At 40.9% G+C, this 26752-nt stretch overlaps 1 protein-coding gene across 2 annotated transcripts in view; it reads left to right on the top strand.

The window, feature by feature from the left end:
* DPYD (dihydropyrimidine dehydrogenase) overlaps positions 1-26752 on the top strand; it is a 1571083-nt gene that overhangs the window by 463532 nt on the left and 1080799 nt on the right. For both annotated transcript variants that reach the window (XM_040406865.1, XM_040406866.1), the window contains exons 6-7: positions 25241-25437; positions 25912-25993. In XM_040406865.1, the coding sequence (XP_040262799.1) occupies positions 25241-25437; positions 25912-25993 (279 nt within the window). The remainder of the gene's footprint in view (positions 1-25240; positions 25438-25911; positions 25994-26752) is intronic.

Below are 26752 nucleotides of genomic sequence, written 5' to 3'. Positions count from 1 at the left end.
CTGGCTTTTCGCCAAATTATTTGCATCAAGTTTTTTTTTATGACTTCACCAAGCCCGCCCAGCGTGATGACATGGTGCCTTCACACATCACCACGCAAAAGAATTGTTGCATTTTCTTCAATCAAGAGGGCTGCAACATCCTCTTCCCATTCTAATGACGGAGGTATTTTTTTTGTTATAACAGCTGACTAACGCCCTGATAGGCTAAATGTGGCTCTCAGATGCCGTGATCAGCATTGAGAGCGGCATCTGAGGGGTTAAATGACGACCAGCGGCACAAACGCCATTTTCTGCTCCATACAATAGAATGTGATTTGTCATGAAGCAGCTGAATTAAATTTTTTAACCCTTAGAATATCAGAGGATTTTTTGTTTTTGCGTTTTCGTTTTTCTTCCCTATCTTCCTTGAGCCATTACTTTTATATTTTTCCATTCACATAGCTGTATTAGGGCTTATGTTTTGCGGGACAAGTTGTACTTTCTAATGCCACCATTTAATATGGCATACAATGTAGTGGGAAAAAAATTTGAAATGGGGTGGAATTTAAAAAAATTATTTTTTTATTCTATGAAAAGGGAAATGATTTATATTTTTTATATATATATATATATATATATTTTTTTAAACTTTTTTATGGTTTTGAAGCTCGTATTTGAGCATACAAAACCCATTTTTTTTAAAAAAAATTCTGATCACTCTTGGGTTTTTAGACCCATGATTTGAGGAAGATTGCTCATTTCTTCTGTTTGCCTGCCACCTGCTGGCCAAAATAAGAATTGCAGCTTTAATACCCTGGGTCTCTTCAGAGAGACCCAGCAAATTTAAATCAATTACAGGTATCCTCATTGGCCGCAGAGTATGCTAGTCAGAAGCTCGCGCTTCTGGGTTTTTCACCCTTTAGATGACGTGATCACACTTGATTACGGCATCTAAAGACTTTAATTACCTCAATCTGCATTACTGCCAGTAATGATCATTAGCCGCGGCTCTCTGCTGTTTGAAACAGTGAAGACCTGCCGGCCATGATGCCTGCTGCATACGCAAGCAGGCCTCATGTTTGCACTTCGCTCCAGCTGCGTACATGTACTGCGCTGGTAGCGAAGGGTTTAAAACGTCATTCATCACTGCTAGATGTCTGGACCCATGGGTCCAGACATTATAAAATAAGTAGCACATTATGTAGGGCATGTGCCCATGTTGAATTCTCCCGCCTGGAAAGTGATTTTTTTCTCTCCCTGGCTGTGACACTCTCCTTTCTGATTGGACCGTGCTACAGCCAGGGAGAAGGAGACGCACATTGAGAAACCTTGGCGTCCTCTCCTCCCTGTTCCGATGCTATTAATTAGCATACCAGGCAGGAAAATTTGACAGGGGCACAGCGGGCAAACGGAGCGGCGCCCAGGATAAATAGTAAGTGCTATTAGCCAGGGGCAGACTGACAACTCATGGGACCCCCGGGCAATAGGAGATTATGGGGCACCTGTGTCCCACCCACCCTCAAGTCACACCCACACACAGCCCCACCCACATATTGCGCCGCCCACATCACCAAGACTTGGTACAGAATTTCTCTTTACCATCCCCCCCACCTTCTCCAACCACCTAGCACCCTTACTCACATAAAACAAGTAATATATATAATATAGCTTACAGTGAATTACTGTAAATACTTACAGTTCTGAAGACTCCAGCGGCTCAGGATCAGTGCTCTGGGCAGCTGGGCTCAGGGCTGGAAGTGGGCACCGCTCTGCAGTTCAGGAGACCTATAAGACGCACCTAGGTTTTAGAGGGGGACAATAAGAAAAAAAAAATATTTTCATTACACCTCAGGTCAGATCACCAATCAGACCCCCAATGGTAATCAGACCTCAGCTGAAAGCCCCAATCAGAACCCCAATGTAAATAAGACCCCAATAAGACCTCAAATCAGACTTCAGCTCAGACCCCAATGTAAATTACCCCCAATCAGACCTCAGATGAGAGCCCCATGCCTCTTATCAGCCCCCATTATCAGCCCTTTATGCCTCTCATCAGCCCCCATTATGCCTCTCATCAGCCCCCATTATGCCTCTCAGCCCCCATTATGCCTCTCAGCCCCATTATGCCTCTCAGTCCCCAGATTATGTGCCCCTCACAGTAGATATGCCCAGAAATGTGCCCCCTCACAGTATGAGGGGGCACATTTATGTCAAATTATGTGCCCCCTCACAGTAATTATGCCAGATTATGTGCCCCCTCACAGTAGTTATGCCCAGATATGTGCCCCTCACAGTAGATATGCCCAGATATGTGCCCCTAACAGTGGTTATGCCAGATTATGTGCCCCCTCACGGTAGATATGCACAGATATGTGCCCTTAACAGTAGATATACCCAGATATGTGCCCTTAACAGTAGGTATGCCCAGATATGTGCCCCTCACAGTAGATATGCCAAGATATGTTCCCCTTACAGTAGTTATGTCAGATTATGTGCCCCCTCAAAGTAGTTATGCCAAATTATATTCCTCCTCACAGTAGTTATGCCAGATTATGTGCCCACTCACAGTAGTTCTACCAAATTATGTGCCTCTTTACAGTAGTTATGCTAGATTATGTGCCTCTCGCAGTAGATATGCCCAGATATGTGCCCCCTCACAGTGGTTATGCCAGATTATATGCCCCCTCACAGTGGTTATGGCCAGATATGTGCCTCCTCACAGTAGTTATGCAGGATATGTGCCCCCTCAAGTTAGAGTATGCCCACAGCCCCCTCACAGTAGTTGTTGCCCCCAGTCTGCAGCTTTAAAAAAAAAAAAACATACTTACCTTTTTTCCTGATGACACGCTACCACACTCACATCGCACTGTTGGCTGTGCTGGAGCCGTTTCCCAGGCCTTCAGCGCTCCTCCCACAGCCAGCATCGCAATGTGTGGCCAGCAGGGAGAGAGCTCAGAAGAACAGTGAAGCAGGGAACGGAGAGCGCTCCTTTCTTCACTATGGAAACAACAGCCTGGCAGTGACAAGAACTGCCAGGTGTGTGAGTGCGCGCCGCTATACAGTGTACAGCAGTGTGCTTGGTAAGAGAGCTGATCGGTGGGGTTCCTGAGTGTTGGACCTCAACCAATCACATTCTGATGACCTATCAAGAGAGTAGGTCTTTGGTAAAAAACACTTAGAAAACCCCTTTAAGGTCTTATTTTATAGTGCAAATGGTTCAAAAATAAAGCCTCGTGTATCACAAAAGAAAGTATAGCCATTACAAATTAAATAAAAACCCACATGTGCTAGGAAATTGTCAGCTAAGTCTGGTCATTAACAAGAGAAAATACCAAAGTACTGAAGTAGTTATAAAATAAAATGAACGTGAGCTCTATAATATGCTGTGTATATGATGTCAGTACATAATTAAAAGGGCAATGATTTCATATGGAAATATATCAAATTTCATGTTATATCGATGTAATTGTAATCAAGGTCTACTGACATTTGAAAAGATGTTTGGCTGGAGAAAAAAATTGTTTCTCCAATTAAAAATATAATGGCATGCTAAGAATGCTGCAGTAATTTATAACTGTTGTAAAATATTGTAAATGAATGCAGGGTTGGCATAATAACAGCCATAAACTGTGTTCCTAAGATTTCCATAGGCATTTCTACTTTCTTAACTCCACATCTTTTCTTTAATCCATTCCAAAGGATGCAGCTCTTATTTAACCTACTAGATATTTATACAGCAAATATGGCAACTAGTGTTAAGCGAATCGAAGTGAAACTAATTGACTTCAATCCGAATTTCAGGAAACATTTGATTCGCAACGAATCGAAATTTCCTCGTGTTTCGTGATGACAAATCCTAAAATGGTGGCAACATGTGTTACAAAGTGAAAGTAAGAAACCCGTGAATGTGATAAGACCCATAATGCAATGCAGCCAACCAATCAGCAAATAGCCATCCCCTTTGATATCACAGCCCTATAAAAACCTTATTCCGAGCGGTCGTTGCCGATCGAATTATGGGCCGGCCAGGGCCGCCATCAGGGGGGTAAAGCTCCAGTAACAGCAGGCAGTGTGGGGGCGGCGCTCACTCACTGACGTCACACGCCTGCTCCTCCCAGTGAGTGAGCGCTGCCGCCCGCACCTTACTGGAGGCTGGAGGCGGGAGCTGAATGTAAGGTAGTAAAGACTCTTTACTAAAGAGATGAGCGCTGTGCCCCCACGTGTAGTAGAATACCTACCTGGAGCAAGACTGTGCACAGAAAGGGCACTTTGTCACTGTGGACAAAGTATGGCACTTTCTGTGCACAGATTGGCTCTAGGTGGGTACAGTGTGGCACTGCAGTCACTAAGGGCACTATTTATCTGGGCATAGTAGGGCACTATCTGCCCACATAGTCAACATATGGCGCTCTGGGCACTGCCATATAATAGTGTGGGTACGGCGATATTTGGTTCTATGTGGGCACTGTATGATTGTGGGCAGATAGTGCCATACTATCCACAGATAAATGGCGCATTTAGTGCCTGTCGTGCCCACATAGTGCCATATAGAACCCATACTCGGAAAGCGCCATACTTGTGTAGACAGAGTATAATTATAGGCAAAGTATGGCACTTTCTGCCCACGTTTTAGCTCTAGGTAGGTATGATATGGCACTTTGTGGGCACTGTAGACACTAAATACACAACTTATCTGAGCATAGTATGCCCAGGTCTTCCCACGGTCATACAGTGCTCAGATAGCGCCATGTTATGCACAGATAAATGGTGTATTTCTTGCTTATGGTGCCATACAGTACCTACCTAAAGTGAAAACCTACAGTACTTTGGCCACAGTCATACAGTGCCGAATTAGAGCCAAAGTATGGCACTTTCTATGCACCTAGGTAGGTACTATATGGGTACAAATGCGCTATTTTTCTGTGAATAGGAGGGCACTATCGTGCTCTATGTGGGCACTGTATCACTATTAGGGCAGATAGTGCCATAGAGACAAAATGTCTCCCAGCACATTATACATGGCTCGTCATCATGGTTACGACCTCCCTGTAATCCAGCATTGGTGGTCGAAAAAAGCACCAAACTATGTGCACTGAGTGTAACTTACACATGTCATTCTAAAGGCATCTGTAATGTTGGCATGCATTTTTTTTTTTCTAAATTAAGAGTAAAAATAAAAAACCTGTTTATACTTACAGTGGAATGTTTTTACTTATGTTTTTTTTTTAGTGTGTTTGGGAAAAATAAAGTGGGCCGGTCTGGCTGAAGTCCAGGGCCACTTTATTGTCCCAGTCCATCCCTGTTGTGTACTGAGCCTAGGGAGAGACTTGACAAGCACTATGCACAGTGTTTTATCAAGTTTTTAATTGTAGAACATTGGATGCTCTGTGCATCTTGTTCACCTGCTGCGCCATTCAGTCTTTGGCTACTTTCACACTAGCGTTTTAGTTTTCCTGTATTAAGATCCGTCATAGGGGTTCAATACCTGAAAAAACGCTCCCGTTTTGTCTCCATTCATTGTCAATGGGGAAAAAACAGAACTGAACAGAACGGAATGCTCCAAAATGCATTCTGATCCGTTTAGTTGCGTTTCCCATACCGGAGAGCAAACCGCAGAATGTTGTAGTTTGCTTTCCGTCCTGGGATATGGAGCAAGACGGATCCGGCATGACCCCCAATGCAAGTCAATGGGGACGGATCCGTTTTTCTCTGACACAATAGAAAACGGATCCGTCCTCTATTGACTTTCAATAGATCAGTTTTGGCTATGTTAAAAATAATACAACCGGATCCGTATTATCAGTAACGGAAGCCTGATCCAGATCCAGTAAAACCGGATCCAGTAAAAACGCTAGTGTGAAAGTAGCTTTAATGTGTTCTGTTATACATAGACTTACTGTGCATCAGACTCATTGTCAACAGGAGGTCAAATGTATAGGCCTGTTTATCTAGCTCATGGGCTGCGTCATTCATACTTAATCTGTTCTGTACATAGACTTACTTTGCATTAGACTGAGGCCTCTTGCACACAAACATTTTTTTTTTCCATTTACGCTCCGTTTTTTGTGTTTCATATACGGTCCGTATACGGAACCATTCTTTTCAATGGGTCCACAAAAAAACGTAATGTACTCCGTTTCTGTATTTCCGTTTTTCCGTTTTTCCGTTCAAAGATAGAACATGTCCTATTATTGCCTGCAAATCCTGTTCAGTGGCCCCATTCAAGTCAATGGGTCTGTAAAAAAAAACGCAATGGATACAGAATGCATCCGTATATGTCTTCCATATCCGTTCCGTTTTTGCGGAACCATCTATTGAAAATGTTATGCCCAGCCCAAATTTTCTATGTAATTACTGTATACTGTATATGCCATGCTTCCGTTTGCGATCCACAAAAAAACAGAAGCCAAACGGAACAGCAAAATGGAACGGAAACGGAAGCACTACAGAAACAAAATACTGAAAAACTGATTTAAAACGGACCGCAAAACACTGAAAAAGCCATACGGTCGTGTGCAAGAGGCCTGAGTCTCAACAGGCAGCTGATTCACAAATTGGGGTGATGCGGCCTGTCTCATTCGACTGTTTGTGGCGTGATTACACAAATTAGGGTGATACGCCTGTCTCATTCGACTGGTTGTGGCGTATCCACATTTATATTTAACCGCTTGTGTAAGCCCAACAGTTACTGTGATTTTGTGCTACAGAGCGGTCTTATTCAACACTCTGTAGGCAGTGCAAATAAATTGATTCTTCACACAGCAGAGTTGCCACTGAGTTGATCGTAATTTTTTGTCGGAAAAATTATTCTTCTATTTGAAAAATTATTCTTTAGCGAAAGCATTTGTCTTGTAGCGAACAAATTAGTCTTTTAGAGAATAAATTGGTCTTTTACCAAATCAATTAGTCTGCTCCAGTATTCTAATCCTGGACACCTATGACGAATGGCCTTGAGCTGGTAACCCGCACCTGCTGGCAAAGGGTAGACACACGGCCATCTCCTCAGTGCAGCTCGTGTGCGGCCCCGAACATGTAAGTGCATCACAGAACAGTTAGTGCTGAACTCCACTTGGTCCTCCAGGAAGTTGGACGTTGAACGCCTGAGGTCAAATAACTCCTTGTATTAAGGTTAAAACCAAATGGGCTGAACGTGCTGGATGGATCAAACCTGGCAGCTGGGTTATTGGCATATGGGACGAGTGTCATTGGAGGATGTCATTGGTTATCGGAATGAACCACACAAATCACTCTAGCAACTTGACTCAAATTCCTCCTAGCAAATGCATTCTTTTAGCAAAAAAATGAGTCTGCGTCATTATTGCAATAGTTTATGGTCGGAACTACGACTGTATTACCAGACAAATTGCTCCACCAACTGGATCCAAATTCTTCATTCCTAGCTTACACATTTTCCTGCACAACTCTGACAGTCACAACAAATTTTAAAGAAATTCTATGTCACCGTGCAGTGCAACAAAATTTTAGCCCATGTGGATACCTCCATAGGGTCCGAGATTCCTCCATACTATGAACTTAATAGTACTTTCAACATGTATTTCGACTAAAACCTGATGAAACCTGGCAGCTGGATTATTGCTATAAAGGAAGAGTGTTGTTGGTTATCGAAATAAACCACACAAATCACTCCACCAACTCGACCCAAATTCATTGTAGCTTTTAGTCAGTGTTTTACATCAATATTTGATCAGAATTTGTAAGCCAAAAGCAGGAGTGGCTCCAACACAAAGATGAGATGCAAATTATTCCATTGCATTTTATCTCTGTTTTGGACCCACTCCTGATTTTCGCTTACAATTACTGATCAAATACTGATTCAAAACTCTGACAAAATACTGACCATCCCTAAAGAGGCTTTATTGATGTTAAAAATACAGGATTTAAAAAAAAAAAAAATTATGTTCTTCTGATGGATCAGAAGAATGGAAACATAAACAGTGATGTTAACACAGCCTTAGTGCCACTGCGGCTGCCCCCCCTCCCCACTCTCTCATTGGGCCACTTTTGTCACAGTTACCGCCACTGCTACTGCTGCTTCCAGCTTTACCACTGTCATGGAGCCACTATTGTCACGGTTACTGCCACTGCTACTGCTGCCAACACTGTCTCCAATCTGTCATGGGGCCACAACTGCTACCAGGCTTGGACTGGCCCACCGGGGAGATGGGGGATTCCTCGGTGGGCCCCCAGTCTCCTACGCCCAGAGATAAGACGGAGGAGTAATTAGTTCTCCTTTCTCAGGAGAGATAATTATTGTAACCACTAGGTGGCAGCATCACACAGTGATGCAGCCTCCTACTGGTGTACATTGTACAGGAGGCCCAGCAGTATCTTCTAGACTTCTGGGGCTGCTGGCTGTGAAGGAAGAGAGAAGGTGTCTTCCTCCTCCTGCCCTCCCTGCTGTCAGAAAACTGGCTGCTGGAGAGAAGGACTCCTCTGCGTTGCTGGGCTGATTTCTCAGGTGTGTTACAGTAGTGAGCTGTAGGAGACTGTAAGGGAGAAATAAGGGATTTGTTTATAGCCCACACAGATCTGTGAATGTGTGCTGCTCTGCAGAGTTCAGAGTGGCATTGGAGGATCTCTGCCCTAGGTCCCCCCCAATGCATCTGCTTTAGGTGCACCCCCATAAGCGCCCAAATTCCAGATGCCCCCCAATGCCCCCACTCTAAAAGCACTTTAATATTGAATCTTCTCCAGTTGCCCCCCTAATAACCCTGAAGCTGCTCCAGGATCCCCACTATTACCCTGCCTCAGATGACCCTAATGCCCCTGCTTTAGGTCCACCGCCATAAGTGCCCCAGCTCCAGATGCCCCCACTCTAAATGCACCACTAATATAGCCGCTTCTCCAGTCACCCCTGCTCCAGGATCCCCACTATTACCCTGCCTTAGGTGACCCTAATGTCTCTGCTTCAGTTATGACCCTCAGTTTGTGCCCTTTGCTCACCTTGCTCCTCTAGCACCTTTGCTTGGGCTTTGTTAAAGGTTGTGACGTGCAAAGGGGGTTGGACTTATGCCCGAAAAATTCTGCAGAGTGCGTCATATTCTCCAGTATTGACACGTATGGTTTACATGGCGGCAGTGATGATATTCCGTATATACAGACATCACTGCTGCCATGTAAAGAAATACTGGTGGTGGAGTGGTGGAGGATTTAAAGGGGTTGTGCAGGTTTTCAAGTTATCCTTTCCACACCATAGGGCATAACTATATGAGTAGTGGGGTCCGATTCTGCACTCCCCACTGATCCCAGGAAAGGCTCCCCCTTTTTATGGTGTGACAGGCTACACATATGCCCTGCTGCTCCATTCATTCTCTTTGGGACCACTGGAATTAGCCAGCGCTGTACTCCGCCGTCCCCGGCGACCCCATAGAGAATGGATGGAGAGGTAGGGCATATGCTCGACCTGCCAGTCAGTCAAGAAGGGGGATCAGTGGGGGCTCCAGCGTTCAGACCCCCACGGATTACCTAGTTATCCCTGATCCTGTGGATAGAGGATAACTAGAAAAGTGGACACAGGCCCTTTAACAGGCTAGCATTTCTATTTTAGTTTGACACATATTTTGGGCCAGATTTTTTATTATTATTAAAAAAAAAATGTACACCCAAAGAAAACTTTTAAGGATAGGGAATGTGAAAGGGTGAAACAGCTATCACACAACAGGTGATAAGTGTCTGATTGGTGGAGGTCTGACTGCTGGGACCCCCATGATCAAGGGAACGTGGTCTTAAAGGGGTTGTATCAGTAAGTCGGATTTATCATGTAACCATGGTGGTATGTAACCATGGAAACGAGCTGTGTATAATGTGATGGAAAAATGAATCCAGCCAGCAAAGGAGACAATATGGACAATCACAATACATTAGTAAGTGCCTTGTATTAACTTTCTTTATATGATTAATGTCACTTACTGAAGTGAGACAACCCCTTTAAGACCCTTTTGTACATAGATTGTCAGTAATGTGATTGAATGTCTCGGGACCCCTTTTTACATAATCAGTGGGTGTTCCAGCAGTCAGACCCCAGCAATCTGATATTTATCACCTATCCTGTAGATAGGCGATAGATTATTATGGTAGTACATCCCTTTTAAATATATTGTAGATTATGTGCAATCTGAGGAGGTTAAGATTTGAAATTTCATGCCAGACATTTATGCTTAAAGGGGTTAAAGGGGTTGTCTCACTTCAGTAAATGGCATTTATCATGTAGAGAAAGTTAATGCAAAGCACTTGCTAATATATTGTTATTATCCATATTGCTTCCTTTCCATCATATTATACACAGCACGTATCCATGGTTACAACCACCCTGCAATCCAGCAGCGGTGGCCGTGATTACACACTAAAGGGAAAGGCTGGAAGTGCGCATAAGCCAACACCTTTTACCTATAGTGTGAAAGCACGGCCACCACTGCTGGATTGCAGAGTGGTCAAAACCATGGATACGAGCTATGTAAAATGTGATGGAAAAGAGCCAATATGGAGCATCACAATACATTAGTAAGTGCCTTGTATTAACTTTCTCTACATAATAAATGCCATTTGTTGAAGTGAGGCAGCCCCTTTAAAGTGTGCTACACTTAATAGGGTTAGGCAAAAAATGTCTTGGTGCGTGCATTGCATGTTTCCTATGTGTGATAGGAACTGCATGTGTCTTGTTTCTGAATGACTTAAGAGCAGGATATCCATATATGTGTAAGGCTACTTTCACACTTGCGGTAGCAGGGTCCGGCAGGCTATTCCAGTGGGAGAACAGCCTGCCAGATCCGTTCTTACGCTAGCCCATCATGCCGCCGGAGGTCCGCTCTGGCCCCATTCACTATAATAGTATAAACATGCAGAGAGGCGGCCGGACAAAAACTACAGCGGACTTCCGGCGGCACGGTGGGCTAGCGTTAGCACGGATGTGGCAGGCTGTTCCACCGCCAAAACATCCTGTCGGACCCTGCTACTGCAAGTGTGAAAGTAGCCTAAATTCTGCCACATGCATGTTTGTGCATTATGCTGTGAGTGTCTACCATCATACTTCATCTTAAATATTTCTGTTATTACTGTAAGGGCTCATGAACACAATTGTTGGGTGTTTTGGAGTCTGCAAATTGCGGATCTGCAAAACATGGATACGGGGTGTGTGCATTCCACATTATGCGGAACAGAACAACTGGCCTCTAATAGAACAGTCCTGTCCTTGTCTGTAATGCCGACAATAATAGGACATGTTCTATAATTTTGCGTAGCGGCCATTCGGACATACAGACACGGGAATGCACATGGAGTCATTTCCGTTTTTTGCGGCCCCATTGAAGTGAATGGTTTCACATACAGGCCACAAAAAAGAAAATGGTACGGACACGGAAAAAAAATAACTTTGTGTGCAGGAGCCCTAAGATGGGCCCCCAGAATCAGTTACACTGGTGGGCCCTATGTACCCCAGTCCGACACTGACTGCTACTGCTGCTGCCACCACTGTCCCCACTCTGTCATACGACCACTACTTGAATCTTGGGGCACTGTACGGTTAGGTTAAATTAGACCTGTCGCTCTTCTTGACCTGTAATACTGTATTACTGATGCACAGTAATTCTACAGCTAACAGAATGGGTTATCTATGAATCTTAGTGCCCTGCACAGTTATGTAGACAGTGATAAATTACAACTGCCTGTAATACTGATGACACAGTACTTACAAAACGGATTAACTATGAATGTGGGTGCACCAGAAAGTAATGCACATGGCGATACCCTCTCCCTGCATTCCTCCTGCCCTGTCCCTGCAGTTTAAGTTCCAAGCCTTCACAATGAGATTGGGCCACCAATTGGGATGCATATGAATGGGCACAGTGGCCTGGGTATACCACATTTATTGCAAATCAGGATGAATTAATTCGGAACGAATCAAATTTCTTGAAGAACTTTGGCAAATCGTCTGAATCGGAAATTTGAAGACTTTGCTTATCTCTAATGGCAACCATAACCTGGTTTCTGTTGACAAACATGTATCTACTATGGTAACAGGCATCCAAACCAAGAGATCGGACATTTTTCGGGTGCTGCTTGTGGATTGAAGATGAAAAATCAATGCTTGAAGCTTTCAAGGCTGTATTAACATGTTAACAACTACTAGTTTTGAAGCCAGACTGATCCCTTCTTCAGGCTTTACATATTTGGTTAGTTTCAGACATTCTTCAGCATTTACACCTATAATACAGTAGAAGGCAGCTTACATAGTTACATAGTTAATACCATTGAAAAAAGATATGTCCATCAAGTTGAACCAAGGGATAGATGGGGATTCATGGTCAAAAAAGATTCTGTATGGCTTGATTGCTTGATTACTCTGCTGACACAAATAGGCTGTAGTTTTCAAATCTCCTGTTGCCTAGGACCCAGCATTCTCTCTGAAGTAGTGGTCCTCTGAGATGAGCTGACTATGTGGTCCTTATGGCCCATAGAAGTGGGAGCTGGATCACATGCTCCCTCACTACTCATTCTTTTTGCAGACTCTCCTCCTTAACTAGCTCTGCCCATCCCTTGGCAAGAAGTAGGACCAACACACTCTTACCAAGAGAGGAGGAATGGAATGGTTAGTCACTGTCAACTGTACCTCATCTGCTGGTGAACATGGTGTATAGCATAACATTACATTACACTACAAACCATTTCCAATAGTAGTACCCACAGATCTGTGGTACTACATAGCCACCTTCCAACCCTTATTTCAAAACTGGAGTTTGTGTAAAAGATGCAAAATGTTTGTACAATTGAGCCCAAAAAGTAAAAAAAAGCCCTGTTTTGCTCATTTTTGAAGCCAGAATTATGGAGTAAAGCACGATAAATCAAGGCTAAAAAATCTTATAGGCCAGACAATGCTGCTCTGAGAAAACGTGTGCAAATTAGCTCTCTTTCCAAAGAGATAAGAAAGCTGAACCTCAATGTAATGTGATGTCTGTGTGCATGTGCAACATGAGTACTAAGTTGTATGTTGCTTCAGAGAAAACTGCTTATTTTTTGCTTTTTGTAGTGTGTAGGCTCTATTCTAGTAATCCCCTAGTGCTTAATTCAATTCATAATAGGATAGAGCTGAACAGGTTATGAGGAATAGCACAAGCAAGAAACATGAAAATTGCAGCTGCTTATACTCTCACCTATACCCACGATAGTAACTTATGATTAGTTTTGTCAAATACAAGTTGTAATCCTTCTGTCAAGAACTTGTGCTTGCCCTTAAATGCTAATAAAATGGTCCTCTGACCCAATGAAAAATAAATAAAAATTGTGACGATATAACAAATGTGACCTTATTCACTTCAGTTAATCCCTTGAGATACAATGAGAAAAAAGTGGCAAGTAGAAATGCAACCACAAGTTACTGACAAATTACTATGTTTGAGATTTCTTTTCAGATAGTATATACCATACTTTTTCTGGCACAGCCTACTTTTATTTTTATTTATTTTTTTCCCGCCTTCAAAGAGCCTTAATTTTTTTTGTTTCCCAGTTCACATAACTGAATAAGGGCATGTTTCTTTTCTGGACAAGTGGTACTTTTTAACAGCACTGTTATATTTACCATAGCTTTTATGGAAAAACAAGAGAATAAAGTCTTTGTGGGATAAAATTGGAAAAAAAATGACATTCACCATGTGCAAAATATAACAGGACAAACCTATTCTGCAGATCAGTATGCTTACGGCATATTCTTTTTATCGTGTTTTGTTACTTTACAAAAACCTTGGAGTAAACATTTTTTTCTTTATATTACTTTTAGAGATGAGCAAAGTTTAAAAAAAATTTGAATAGGACACGTCTCAGAATTTCTTCAACAAATTTGCTTTGTTACAAATTAATTTGTCACGACTTATATTAAATCAGGTATAACCAGGCCTCTCAATGTGAATCGTATATTAAAGTCTGTGGCCAGGCATTTGAAAATGGCGCCCTAGCCACATGGTGTCTGCTGTTTTAAAGAGTAGGCACCCGGCACTAAAGTTTGCGACTGTCAGTAAAGGCGTTCGTGGACTTGTAACCCTTTGAATGCAATTACCCTAACCAGTGATCGACCCTCTTTGGTCATCATATTAAATGACAACTAGTTTTCAGGCTCCTGTCCCTTATGGCAAATAATCCAGCGGCCATGTTTGATCCATCTGGTTTTAACCCTAATACATTTTGAAAGCGACATACCAGTCGGTTCATAGCATGGAGGAGGGATCCCGGACCTTATGGAGGGAGCCACATGGGTTAAAATTCCGCTATACTACACAGTGGCGTAGAATTTTATAACAATTTGTCGTAGCTGTCATAGTGACGCAGAATAAAATTTTCCCTAAAGTATTAGCTGTGACGAATTATGTTTCATTAAGTGGACAATTTGTGTGGTTCATTCTGATAAAGAACCATAATCCTCTGTGCTAACTGCTTATTTGACCTCAGGCGGACCACTTCCGACTTCCTGGAGGCCAAATGGGCATTCACTTCTGTGATGCCTGTTACATGTGCAAGGCTGCAGATGCTGCACTGAAGGGATTGCCATGTGTCTAGCCTTCACCAAAAGGTGTGGGTTATGCCTCCTCATCCTTGTAAGGGAAACTGGTGTCCAATAACATCTAATTAAAGTTGCTGCAGTTAAACAAATCTTACTTTTATCTGTAACCTGCACTAAAATGACGCTAAGTTGAATGCTACCGCCACCAACTTTCTGGAAGAGCAAGTGGCGTCCAGCATTACCTGTTCTATAATGCCCTTACATGTCCGGGACTGAGCTAGCTATACTGAAGGGATCGCCATATGTCTACGCTTTGTGAACAGGTGTGGGTTACCTGCTCAACATCGTTTGTCATAGTGATCAGGGATTGTAGTACTGGAGCAGACTAATTCATTTGGAAAAAGACAGATTTATTTGATAAAAGACTAATTTATTTGCTAAAATTTTTTCACTACAAGACTAATGAAAATTTTTTCAGATAATCATTATTTTTTCTCTACCACATGGTTTATCAATGTAATAAATATGAAACTTTATTTAATACTGAATCAACACATAATTAAGAACAGAAGCAAATCATATATAATTAAAATGCAAAATTATTATTTAAGCGTTACAGACTGATCATATAAACAGTAAACAGTTGTCCAAAAAAGATGATGACAATAATACAACTATAATACAATACATACAGTAGCAGTAAAAAGAGTATATACACAATTAACAGTTGTCAGTTCATGACAGGCTTAAGTAATATATAAGATAAGTATCTCAAAATTAACATTCATACACAAAATGCCTGTTGCCAGTACAGTAGATCACAGAAAAAAATAAACAGCACCACATAGCCATACAGACCAAATGAATGGGACCTCACACCCCATAGGTCCCCTGAGATCCACAGATTGTATATATATTGTAAAAAGGTGCAAGGAATCATCGAGGAAGATAGGTACGTGTCACCAAGGTTCCTGGCCTCGGTGGAGTAAGAGCCGGTTTTTATGTGTCAGCAGCAGTTGCTGTTTCACACCTTGGTACTTAGCATGGCTGTAATAACTGATCCGGGACGGCTCTTACTGGGAGTAGTCAAAGTGCTGGGTGGGTGACTACTCCTCATGTTCCAGGCAGGGTTTTGCCAGGCATAAAAACCAGCCAGCACTGCCCGGTGGAGAGGATTACCTCCGTCTGACAGTGGAGCTCAGGAGGTCTATGTGCTGGGATCTGAGGGCTGTGTGCTGGAATCTGAGGCCTGTGCTGGGCTGGAGAGCCGAGACCCGTGTGTCAGGGGAACAGGCCGTCTAAAGCCTGTATTGGAACTTTCTAAGGCAGAACTGTCACCAAGGTGACTTTTGTTATATTAACTTGCCATTGGGTGTGAAGTAACACCAACACTGCAGAAGTGGCGTTTTGTTTTTGGCATCATGTGTGAATAAACACTGAAGTTTGAATTACGAACTTATATTTTGCCTCTGTACTGCACCCGCTTATCCTAACTACCAGAGCGAATATCCACAATATAAATATATATATATATATATATATATATATATATATGTATATAGTGGAGATTCGCTCTGGTAGGCAGGGTGAGTGGATGCAGTACAAAGACACCAAAAAAGGTTCTTGCTCAAACTGCAGTGTTTTATTCACACAAGCAGGTTTAACGGCTCGGCAAACATTTTCACCTTGGTTGAAAGTCCTGGTGTTCATTCACACCATGCTTCAGGTCCTGCATAAAGAGTCCCAGTCCAGGCGTGTGTTCACATTTTGTCAACAGTTCACCGCCAAAGTTTAAGTCCAGGTTTAAGTTGTCCTATCTTCCCCAAACCAGTTGCAAGCATTCATTCAGACACAAGCCCCATATCTTAACACAGACAGCTCTATCCCACACTATAGCTGCCTTCAATGAGAGTTGGGTGTCCACAAAGCCTGGACCAGCAAGTGAAATCCGTCCCGGTGCTTGACCTCACCTTGCTGTAATCAGTCTCTGCAGCATATGCTGGGAGGAAAATACCTCCCATCAACCAACAGACCCTTCACTGTCTCTCTCTCTCTCTCTCTCTATATATATATATATATATATATATATATACACACACACACACACACACACACACACATATACACACACTTACTTATTATTTTGGATTGAATCTATAACAAGAGAAAGATTTTTACTGGTATGGAATTTTGCTCTCTTTCCCTCTTTCTCATTTTTACCAGTGTCATGAAGGCATTTCATGCACATTGATTTTTCGTCAGCTGTTCATGAAGCATCAAGCTGTAAAATCTTATTGCATTACATACAGCCAGGGCTCACATTGCACAAAATGTAAAAAATCTGATGATTAAATGTAACATGTATTAGTCCCTGATATTTAAAATAGATTGCCCCTAATATTTACAGTATTTAGCGTATTAACGTACCTGAACTGCTTACTGTGGTGTATCTTCTCCTGCATTTAAATGGTATTTCCTATCACAAATCACCAGAACTGGACTTTCATATTTACCAATGTAGGTTCAGTTTCTAACTGATTTCCTTAAGGCTTCCTTATAACGAGATTAGATCTTCTTGTAGGTATTGTATATGTATTTTGACCTACTGGATCAGGGAAACCTGCTAGATTGTTGAGACACTCACCGATCACCAGAATGGGGGTCCTATACGTCCTGTTTATTGGATTGGTGGTCGAGCATGCACACTCTGCTCAAACTCTATGGGATTGCCAAAGATAGCTGAGTGCTGTACTGTTTCCAACAGTCTCTTGTGATCTAGGGCAGGGTTCCTTATCTCCAGTCCTTAGGGCCCACCTGCCGGTCATGTTTTCAGGATCTCCTTAGTATTGAGCAGGTGATATAATTAGTGTCAGTGCATCAGGACTTACCACAGGTATTCATTCTGTGGGATATTGTCAAATCATGACCGAGAGGTGGGCCCTGAGGACTGGAGTTGAGGAACACTGATCTAGGGGATCCAAGCAGACTCTCACTACTCTAACAGTTATACCCTATCCCAAGGATTGGGTATAACATTCTGTTACTGGAATACTACTTTGAGGCAACTATACATTAATGTCAGCAGGACCAGCAGAAGATCTAATGCGTATGGAAATCTCCTGACTCACTCAATAGTAGATGTCTAAGGAAAAAGCGTCAGGCATGTTGGGTTTTACAAATGCCCTTTCTCAATAATAGGCCAGTAGAAATGAACCACCAAGCGTCAGTCTTGTGATTGTGTCCTTCATGCAACACCAAAAAGTGCTATTTGTCAGCAATAGTGTTGAGCAAATCGAAACCTACAAAGTGGACTTAGATCCGAATTTCAGGATAAATTTGATTTGCCGCAATGACGAATTTCCTTGTGCTTTGTGGTAGCAAATCGATTCAACCTAAAATAGTGTAAAAAATAAAATAAAAACATATTTACCTGATCCAGTTGCTCGTGAGGGAGCAGCCGCCGCCATTTTGCTTGAAGATCTCACACAAAATCCAGTGCGTGGTGACATATAAGCAAACAAATGGATCACGTAAGTATGATTTTTTTTATTTTTTTTATTTGACTTTCTGGTATTTATATCAGATGCTGCAATCATCTAACTTGTTAATAATTTGCTCATCTCAAGTCATTAACATATTGTTCCGTGTAACCAGGGATGTGCTGCCAAAAAACAATGAAAATCTAAAGGGGATAAACAATTGTAACGATCATTCATCTCCATAAAGAAACTATTTATCCTGCATGTACATGCAGCTAACGAGCAGACCAAACTCGAGGATGGACATTTCTCTTCTTAATCATTACCTACTGTATTGCCCCTTGTAAAAGGGACCTTATGGTGGACGTACACCACACAATTGTCGGTCAGATTAAAGGGAATGAGCGTTACTATGAGCACTTGTTCCCGACAATCTACTGATCACCCGATGATCGATCAAGATCCTCGTTAATTAAATGAAATGATCTTTCATGCAGCAAATTAAATCACTGCTTCTGGGCAGCAAATTGTGCTGTGTGAACAGTGATCTGCTTCCCAGAAACGATTAATCTAAATGAGGACAAGCGACGGCCAGGAAGGAACAGTCCCTTTCCAATAATTCCCTACTCAGTCTGTGCATGTAAATTAGGGTGGGTTCACATCATGTTTTTCCCATCCTTTTAACATATACAAAAAACATATACGTTAAACGGGTGCCCCGAACTGATGCCATACAGTGGCATCCATTCACCATAGAGTTCCTTTGTAAAAAAAAAAAAGTATATTTTTTTTACCGAACTGTTCAGGAACTGTTTTGTATACTTTTTTTTTATAAAGTATACGTCAAGCAGAGGCATAAAACATGTTGTGAACCCACCCTAAGTCTTTACTCTCCTCTGCCCATTGAAAACGCATGCTCAACTGAGCCGACAGCCATGCGAAGAGTATAAGCAGCTTTAGTTCTATACAATTGTCAAGAGAATACGTTATCAGTTTTGAGTCTTGCTTTTATATTATTGCCTTTTTATATTGCCGTAAATTTGCCTATTTTTTATACTTGGGTGTCGGACTAAAGCATTATATGTGTAAAGCCTTTTTTTGGCAGTAGAAGCTGCACATGTTTATATTTTTAGCACCTGAAGATGGATCACCTAGCGGACACGACTTAAGCTTTTTCTCTTTTCCTTTACTTCCTTGGATACAATGATAGATACCTAGGCACGGTGTTACATTTTAGAAACTAAATGCAAGCAATAGCCATTAAAGCGTGATCTGTGTTTCCTTTTAGTCTTGTCACGATGATTAATAGACATAAATTATACCTTGATATATTGTGCTAAATATCTGCCATTTTTCTTTAAAATCATTAGAAATCTATTACAAAGCTTTGTGCTGACACTATGATTAATACTGAATGTGCGACAAGGGATAAATATTGCAAAACCATGACACCGTGATATTTGAAACGTATGCTTAGATTAAAATGTAAAGATCTAGCTGCAGGCATGTGATCATTCTTTACTTGATGAAATTAAGCATGCATGTGAACACGTATGTTTGTATGTGTGATTCACATGTAGAGAGGATGTGTAGCAAGGAAATGCCATTTCTGTCCGGTGCAGCTGCTAAACCAAAAGTAACCAACCAATAGTCACAAAATAAAATATAGTCTAGACCAAACAAATTTATATAAAAGGACACATCCACCAAGTGCAACCTTTCACAAAGCTCCAGAAAGACAGTTATTGAGAGTGGATCCTTGGAACATTAATGTGGCGTTGCTGTCGACAAATCCATTTTGGAATTTTATATATACAGGGCAACTATAGAAATGATTTCATTTCCTGCATGCAAAGATCTCAAACTTGTAGTGTCATTGTCATGATTACAGGATTCTCTTGATGAAGCACCACCCACAATTCTAAGTAGCTCCTGTATTTAAATGGAGTTTTCCAAGATTAAAAAAAAAAAAATTGCTTGAGAGCAAGAGGCTGTACGAAGTAAAGAAAAAATGTCCCGCTCATCACATGATATCTGCAGCCAATCACTTTCTTCAATAGTCATGTGCCCTTCATGTACATGTGACTGCTGAGACCAGTGAATGAGAGCACTGCAGACCCAGCAGTAGTGATGAGCGGCAGGGGTCATATTCGAATTCGCGATATTTCGCGAATATTTTGTAGAATATTTGTCGAATATTCGCAAATTCGAATATTCGTTATATTCTATGATTTTTTTACTCGAAAAATCGGCAAGGTAATGATCGTGTAATATGCGAATTTTAGCAATGCAAATTTTAGCAATGCGAATAATGCACTATATTAGCTAAATTGCTCTATATTCGTATTTTTTTTATATTCGCTATATTGCTATAACTTTGTTTTTTTTAAATATTCGTAATATTCTAAAGCAAGAATATATAGCAATATAGCGAATATTCGAAAAAAAAAAGAATATAGAGCAATTTAGCTAATATAGTGCTATAATCTTTGTCTAATAGTTGTAATTTTTTTCTCATCTGAAGTTCAGATTAGAAAAAAAGGACAACTATTGAAAAAAAAGATTATAGCACTATATTAGCTAAATTGCTCTATATTCGTTTTTTGTTTTTTTTTTGAATATTCGCTATATTGCTATAACTTTGTTTTTTCGAATATTCGTAATATTCTAAAACAAGAATATATAGCAATATAGCGAATATTCGAATAAAACTAATATAGAGCAATTTAGCTAATATAGTGCTATAATCTTTTTTTTTATAGTTGTAATTTTTTTCCAATCTGGACTTCAGATGAGAAAAAAAATTACAACTATTAGACAAAGAAGATTATAGCACTATATTAGCTAAATTGCTCTATATTCGTTTTTTTTTTGAATATTCGCTATATTGCTATATATTCTTGTTTTAGAATATTACGAATATTCGAAAAAACAAAGTTATAGCAATATAGCGAATATTCGAACAAAACGAATATAGAGCAATTTAGCTAATATAGTGCTATAATCTTCTTTGTCTAATAGTTGTAAGTTGAAAATTTGCAATAAAAATTCGCATTACGAAAATTCGCATTACGAAAATTCGCAAACAACACTACTCCTAAAGTCAAATATACTGCAGCCTTCTCATTGGGCCACAAGCTGGAAGCAGGGAGGGATCATGTGTACTGATTTAAGAAAAAATTTAATATTCAAAATTACGAATATATATCGCTAATTTTCAAAGTACCTATATTCGCGATAAAAATTTGAAATTTTAATATTCGTGATCAACGCTACCCAGCAGACATCGGAGTGGTGGGGACCAAAGAAGCGAGATGAGAGAGTCAGCATTTTAAAAAGTGAGTAATTATTTTTTTATTTTATTTCATACAGCTCTCTACTCTCTGGTAACTTTTTCAAAAAATCTTGGAAAACCCCTTTAAATACAGGAGCTACTTAGAATTGTGGGTGGCGCTTCATCAAGAGAATCCTGTAAAGGGTGATGCCACACACAGCGACAAAGCCATGATGTGGGCAAAAACAAAACAAAACAGTGACTTGGGATTATGTTTTTAAAATTGACCATTACATGGCTGCATGTTTTTGCTGTGCACCGGGGATGGGCACCCTGTTCCTCCTGCTTCCTCTGTCAGCCCCTCACTCTCCTTCTTCAATGATAGTCAGGAAAGATGATTATGTAATTCAAGAAGGTGATGGAGGGGCTGAGAAAGCAGGAGGAGAAAGGTGCACAAACAGTGACTTGGGCCCACCCTCGGTGCACCTAACTGCTCATTTGCATATGGATTAAGAATACTTTTTCTCCAGAATAACACAGATCACTAAGTGAAAGGTATCATTACATTCAGTTGAGCTAGTCCTACAAAAGATTGTTCCTGGCTTAGCAATTAATTTGCTTACAGCATGTTCTCTTTAATGATTAATTGTATATGCACATTTTCATATCAATTATATAAGGATACATTTAATGATTGCTGTACAAAGTGTTTGAACTCTTGTTTATTCATCATATAGAATTTCCGTTAGTTTCACCTCCTTAGTGTGTATGCTCCATTATAGTCACGTTTCCCTTTTAAACTTTGCCGTTCTAAGCAAATGACTGGAAACAAATTACTTTGGACGTATTCCTAGAAGGCAAGGCTCAGAGGTTATTTGCCTTTAAACGACTGTGATGGCACACTCACAGTGCTTGAGTGTGAAATAGTCAACTAGACTGCGATCATGATAATTAGATAACCAGCGGAGGCAGAGACATAATCAGAAAGACCTGTAAGATCGGATTTTTCTTACTATTTTATTTATAGATTCTGATACATTGTGATTGTGGTTGTGATAAGATAAAGGGAGTTTTTCACCTAATCGGAGAGTATTAGACCGCTCAGATCAGGTTATAGACTCTTTGACCCTCATTACAATCGTACCTTTCTCTTCTGTGTCCCTCGTCCAGATCATGAAAATAACACTTTTTAAACGTATGCAAATGAGCTTCTGAAGGTGCCCAGAAAAACACACCTCTTTCAGCCCTCTGGCCATGCCCTTCTGTCCTATTATTACCTCCTCCTCTGCCTCCAGCCGGCTGACGTCTTGAGAGGCAAGAGAAGAAGTCAGGCTGGGAACTGGCCCGCACCTGCGCACTGCTCTGCCCATTATGGGCAGAGGAACAGCTTTTCATATTGCACATGCGCCGGCCGGCTGTCTTTAGTTGGCTGTCTTTAGTTAGCGGTCTAAAACGCTAAGATTAGGTGAAAGACTCCCTTTAATACTTAGGATTAGTGTTGAGTGAAGCGCACTTTGGATCACAGATCCAAAGTCGCTTCTTTCAAACCCTTCATTTGAATGCTGTACGGAGACCCGTTTCCATATAGCATTCAAGTGTATGGACTTCGCGGGGGTGAAAGTCGTTATGTCCCAAGTCTCACGAGACTTTGTTGAATAACTTCTGACTTTGATTATTCAACTTGAAAACCATGTTAAAACTGGGATCCAAACTCGGTTTTGGCACCCAGGTAACAGCCATAACAAATTTTACCTCGACGAAGCCCAATACTACTTAGGATCTCTTAATCATATTGGTGCATTCGGGAATGTTACTTTAATCCACACATTTCATGCCTGATATAACAGGAAACAAAAGGGAAAAAATTGAATATCCATAGGAATGCTATCAATGCCTTTTATGTGCACAAATAGTAAAAACAGGGGTCACATGGCTTCCGTTTATTGAGTCATATCTGTCACAGTCATCATGGGGTTCAAAGAAGAGTTAGGAGTGGCAAAAGATCCAAGCAAACAGCTCTCACCTATTTACACAGCTTCCATGGACTTGCATGGAGAGGGTTGTGTGCAAATATGCCCAACTCTCCACTGAGACTGCAGAAGCCATAAATAAGCAAATGGAGGTTCCTTCATTGATTTATCCATGAAACATACCTGTAGCCTATTTTTATGCATATGCATTATCTAAAGCTTGAGAATTTAGATTTTCTACTATGACCCTTATGATTCACACGTATCTTCATTCATCTGGCTTATTAGTAACGGCAATCTGTCGCCTTGTTTGGATCCATTAGTATGTCATTGTGTGGATGGTGTTTAGGGTCCCAAATTTACACATAACCAATATGCAATCAGCAGTTGTGTACTGAGACTCAAGAATCTCCTTCTTTCTCTGTCTTTCCCTCCCTCTACTTCTTGAGTGACAGGGTCACCTCCCTGCATGGTCATCTCACCTTACCCTGTCAATTAAGAAAAAAAAAAGGGAAAGGCTGGCTGTAGATGAAGCAGGAGGAGCAAGGGTGTACAGAGTGACATGGACCTACCCTCAGTGCACTCAACTGCTTTGAATATGGATTAAAAGTCCTTTTTTTCAGTAAAACAATTTATCCATTGTTACTGGTTATACAGTGAATTCCGTATTGACAGATATTCTTTAAAAAGTACACTTATGTCAATGAAATTTAGACCATTCATGAATTATTCATAATGAAATTAGGAATATATTCTGATTGTGTAGGACTCCATAGCAAAACAGCAGAATTGATCACATCTGTTTGCCAGAAGAAAAACTGGCACATACGTTTCAAAGTCACTGTTTGCACAGTAACATTGTAACATGTTTAGATGCATACAGCCATCACTAGAGGGAGCTAACTACATATGGTTTTATACAATGGGGGCTGTAGAGATCCTTATCTGAAAAGCGTTTTTCTTGGGTAGGGTACTGTCTCTCCTTAAAGAGACCCATTGTGTATGGAGACTTACTGGAAATGCTCCATGGTATGAAGACTTTTTGGCAATAGTCTGTGGAAAAAGTTTATGCAAAATGGTATTTCTCAGGGAAAGAGAATCTTCTCGCTAGTGCCACCTTTTGGAAGTGGCTCTGACTTTTTAACAAACCACCAGACATGACAAGGGAAAAAAGCCATGCCAAAGACATGAAATGAATGAAAATGAATGAAAGTCCATGTTATACATGGATGGGCAGCCAGAGCTGCACATTTCTATTTTCACTCATAGAAGTCCTTGTGTGTGGAATCTACCTATATGATATTATGAGACAATCCAGTAAATTTCATTCGTAAGTTTCCCTGAAACCTTATATCTAGAAATTTCTTAAAATTCTATTTGGTTTCCAGTTCAACCAAATCAAGGAGACAATTTGATTTGGGACTTTCTCTATCTCAAATCAAAATATTTCACACAATATCCGATTTCTTTAAAAACAGAATTTGTTGAAAAATCTGGTGGAATTTTAGGATTAAAGGGGTTGTGCAGCAATACATAGCAATGACCTATCCTCAGGATAGGTCATTGATATCAGATCGGTGATGGTCCGACACCCGTCACCCCTGCCGATCAGCTTTTAGAAGAGAAGGAGGCGCTCCATGCGAGCGCTGCTTCCTGTTCATTACCCTATGCATCATCTCCTGTGGTGTAGTGTCATTTGAACTTCTCGCTCCATTCAAGTGAGAGGAGCAACTACTTGTCATTGCACTGCACCACCGAATCTTAGGAGATGACGGGCAGTGTAATGAAGTGGAAGTAGTGCTGGCATGGAGCATCATCTCCTCTTCAAACAGCTGATTGGCGGGGGTGCTGGGTGTCAGACCCCCACCGATCTGACATTGATGACCTAGCCTGAGGATAAGTCATTAATATATATTGCTACACAACCCTTTTAATTATAACATTATGGCTGCTTGGGCTGGATAGACAATGTTAACTATATTATAGGTAGCTTATAAATGATAAGCTGTAAATTTATTTTAATTGTTTGCAGATTTTTAAAGCTATGAATATCCCTCAAATAAGGAATCCAACGCTCCCCCCTGTGGAGGAAATGCCAACATCATTCAAAGCTAAGATAGCTCTTATTGGTGCAGGACCATCAAGCATCAGTTGTGCTTCTTTCCTTGCCCGACTTGGATATTCAGATATTACAGTGTTTGAGAAGAAGAGTTTTTCTGGAGGATTAAGGTAAGCTAAACCAATAGAATAGATACCACTTAGTATGGATTTAGAGTATAACAGGACTAAACCGAACTGTCTAAAAAGAGGGGCCTATAATTGTCAGCATACAGCTTACTACCTATATTATTATTATTTATTCCAGGGACCTGTATATATTGAGCAACCACAATAAACATGAGCTTAAATAGGTTTTCTGACATCTGGAACCCCCACCAAACAGCTCTGAGTCTTCTGCTTCACGTTCCATCCACTGTTAATGGAGTCAGTGGTTGCCAAACACAGCTGATCGGTGGGAGTGTCAGATGTTGGGTCTCCAATCATAACCTAAACCCTAGAATAGGTTATCAGTATCTAAAATGTGGAAATCTACTTGATCTACTTGAATCTGATCCACTAGTGTTTGATTTTTTTTGTTCCACACAATCATCGTACACCTATGCAATGATACTTACAAGAGTTAATGAAAACGTGTTTTCACAGTGCATCCGAAATCCCTCAGTTCCGATTGCCATATGATGTTGTCAGTTTTGAAATCGAGCTGATGAAGGACCTTGGAGTTAAGGTAATGATAATGATAGCAAAACTGATTTGCCAGACGTAAACTGCTAAATACCATGTCCATTAGTAGCAAACAATTAAAAGCTACAGTAGGCAGTAGCAAAGAGATGTTTCCTCTTGCTCAGGGCATTTGTCTGTCTGCTGCCTGAATGCCAGTAGTCTGGAAAAGGGCAATCGATAGTTCTCATTTGGCATGCCTACATGTGATTAATTGTCCGTTAAAAAAAGGAAACAAAACAAAGTTAAGTTGCTTTAGGGGTTCCAGGTGGTAGCTGGACGTAACAGAATCATCTAGTAGAACAGTCTTATATATAAGAATGCCAATAATGCTGTACACTTCTTGTAAAGAAGCATTTATACCTTTCCAAATTTGTAGTACAAATCTACCAGTATCTGCATCATTTTGTTCAACAGTGGACAGCTGGATAACCCGATGAAGCAACAAAGTTTTAAGAGAAAAGTTAAATTTGACTTGGAAAGTAAGGTTGAATTCACCTATGTCCCACTATCCAGTGTAGCTTCTTTGCAGTATGGCTGCGCTGGAACAAGAACCATCTACTACAGCATTTTCTTCAGTCAGCAGGTTAGCAGGTCCAGTGTGTTGACCCATTTGAGGCTATGGTGTTGTGAATAGAGCAGCAGATATCCAAGTTATTTCCTGCTCAGGCTTAAGACAACCGGCTGGACATTACTGATATACTGTAAGCAAATCCAGTCTTAGTAAATAATCACAGGGTTCCATAGTAACATAGTTTATAAGGCT

Source organism: Bufo bufo, chromosome 9 (assembly GCF_905171765.1).
Source record: "Bufo bufo chromosome 9, aBufBuf1.1, whole genome shotgun sequence".
In the NCBI taxonomy this organism is placed as follows: Eukaryota; Metazoa; Chordata; class Amphibia; order Anura; family Bufonidae; genus Bufo; species Bufo bufo.
Note: the sequence above shows the minus strand (reverse complement) of the source record. Positions and strands in the feature narration are given on the sequence as shown.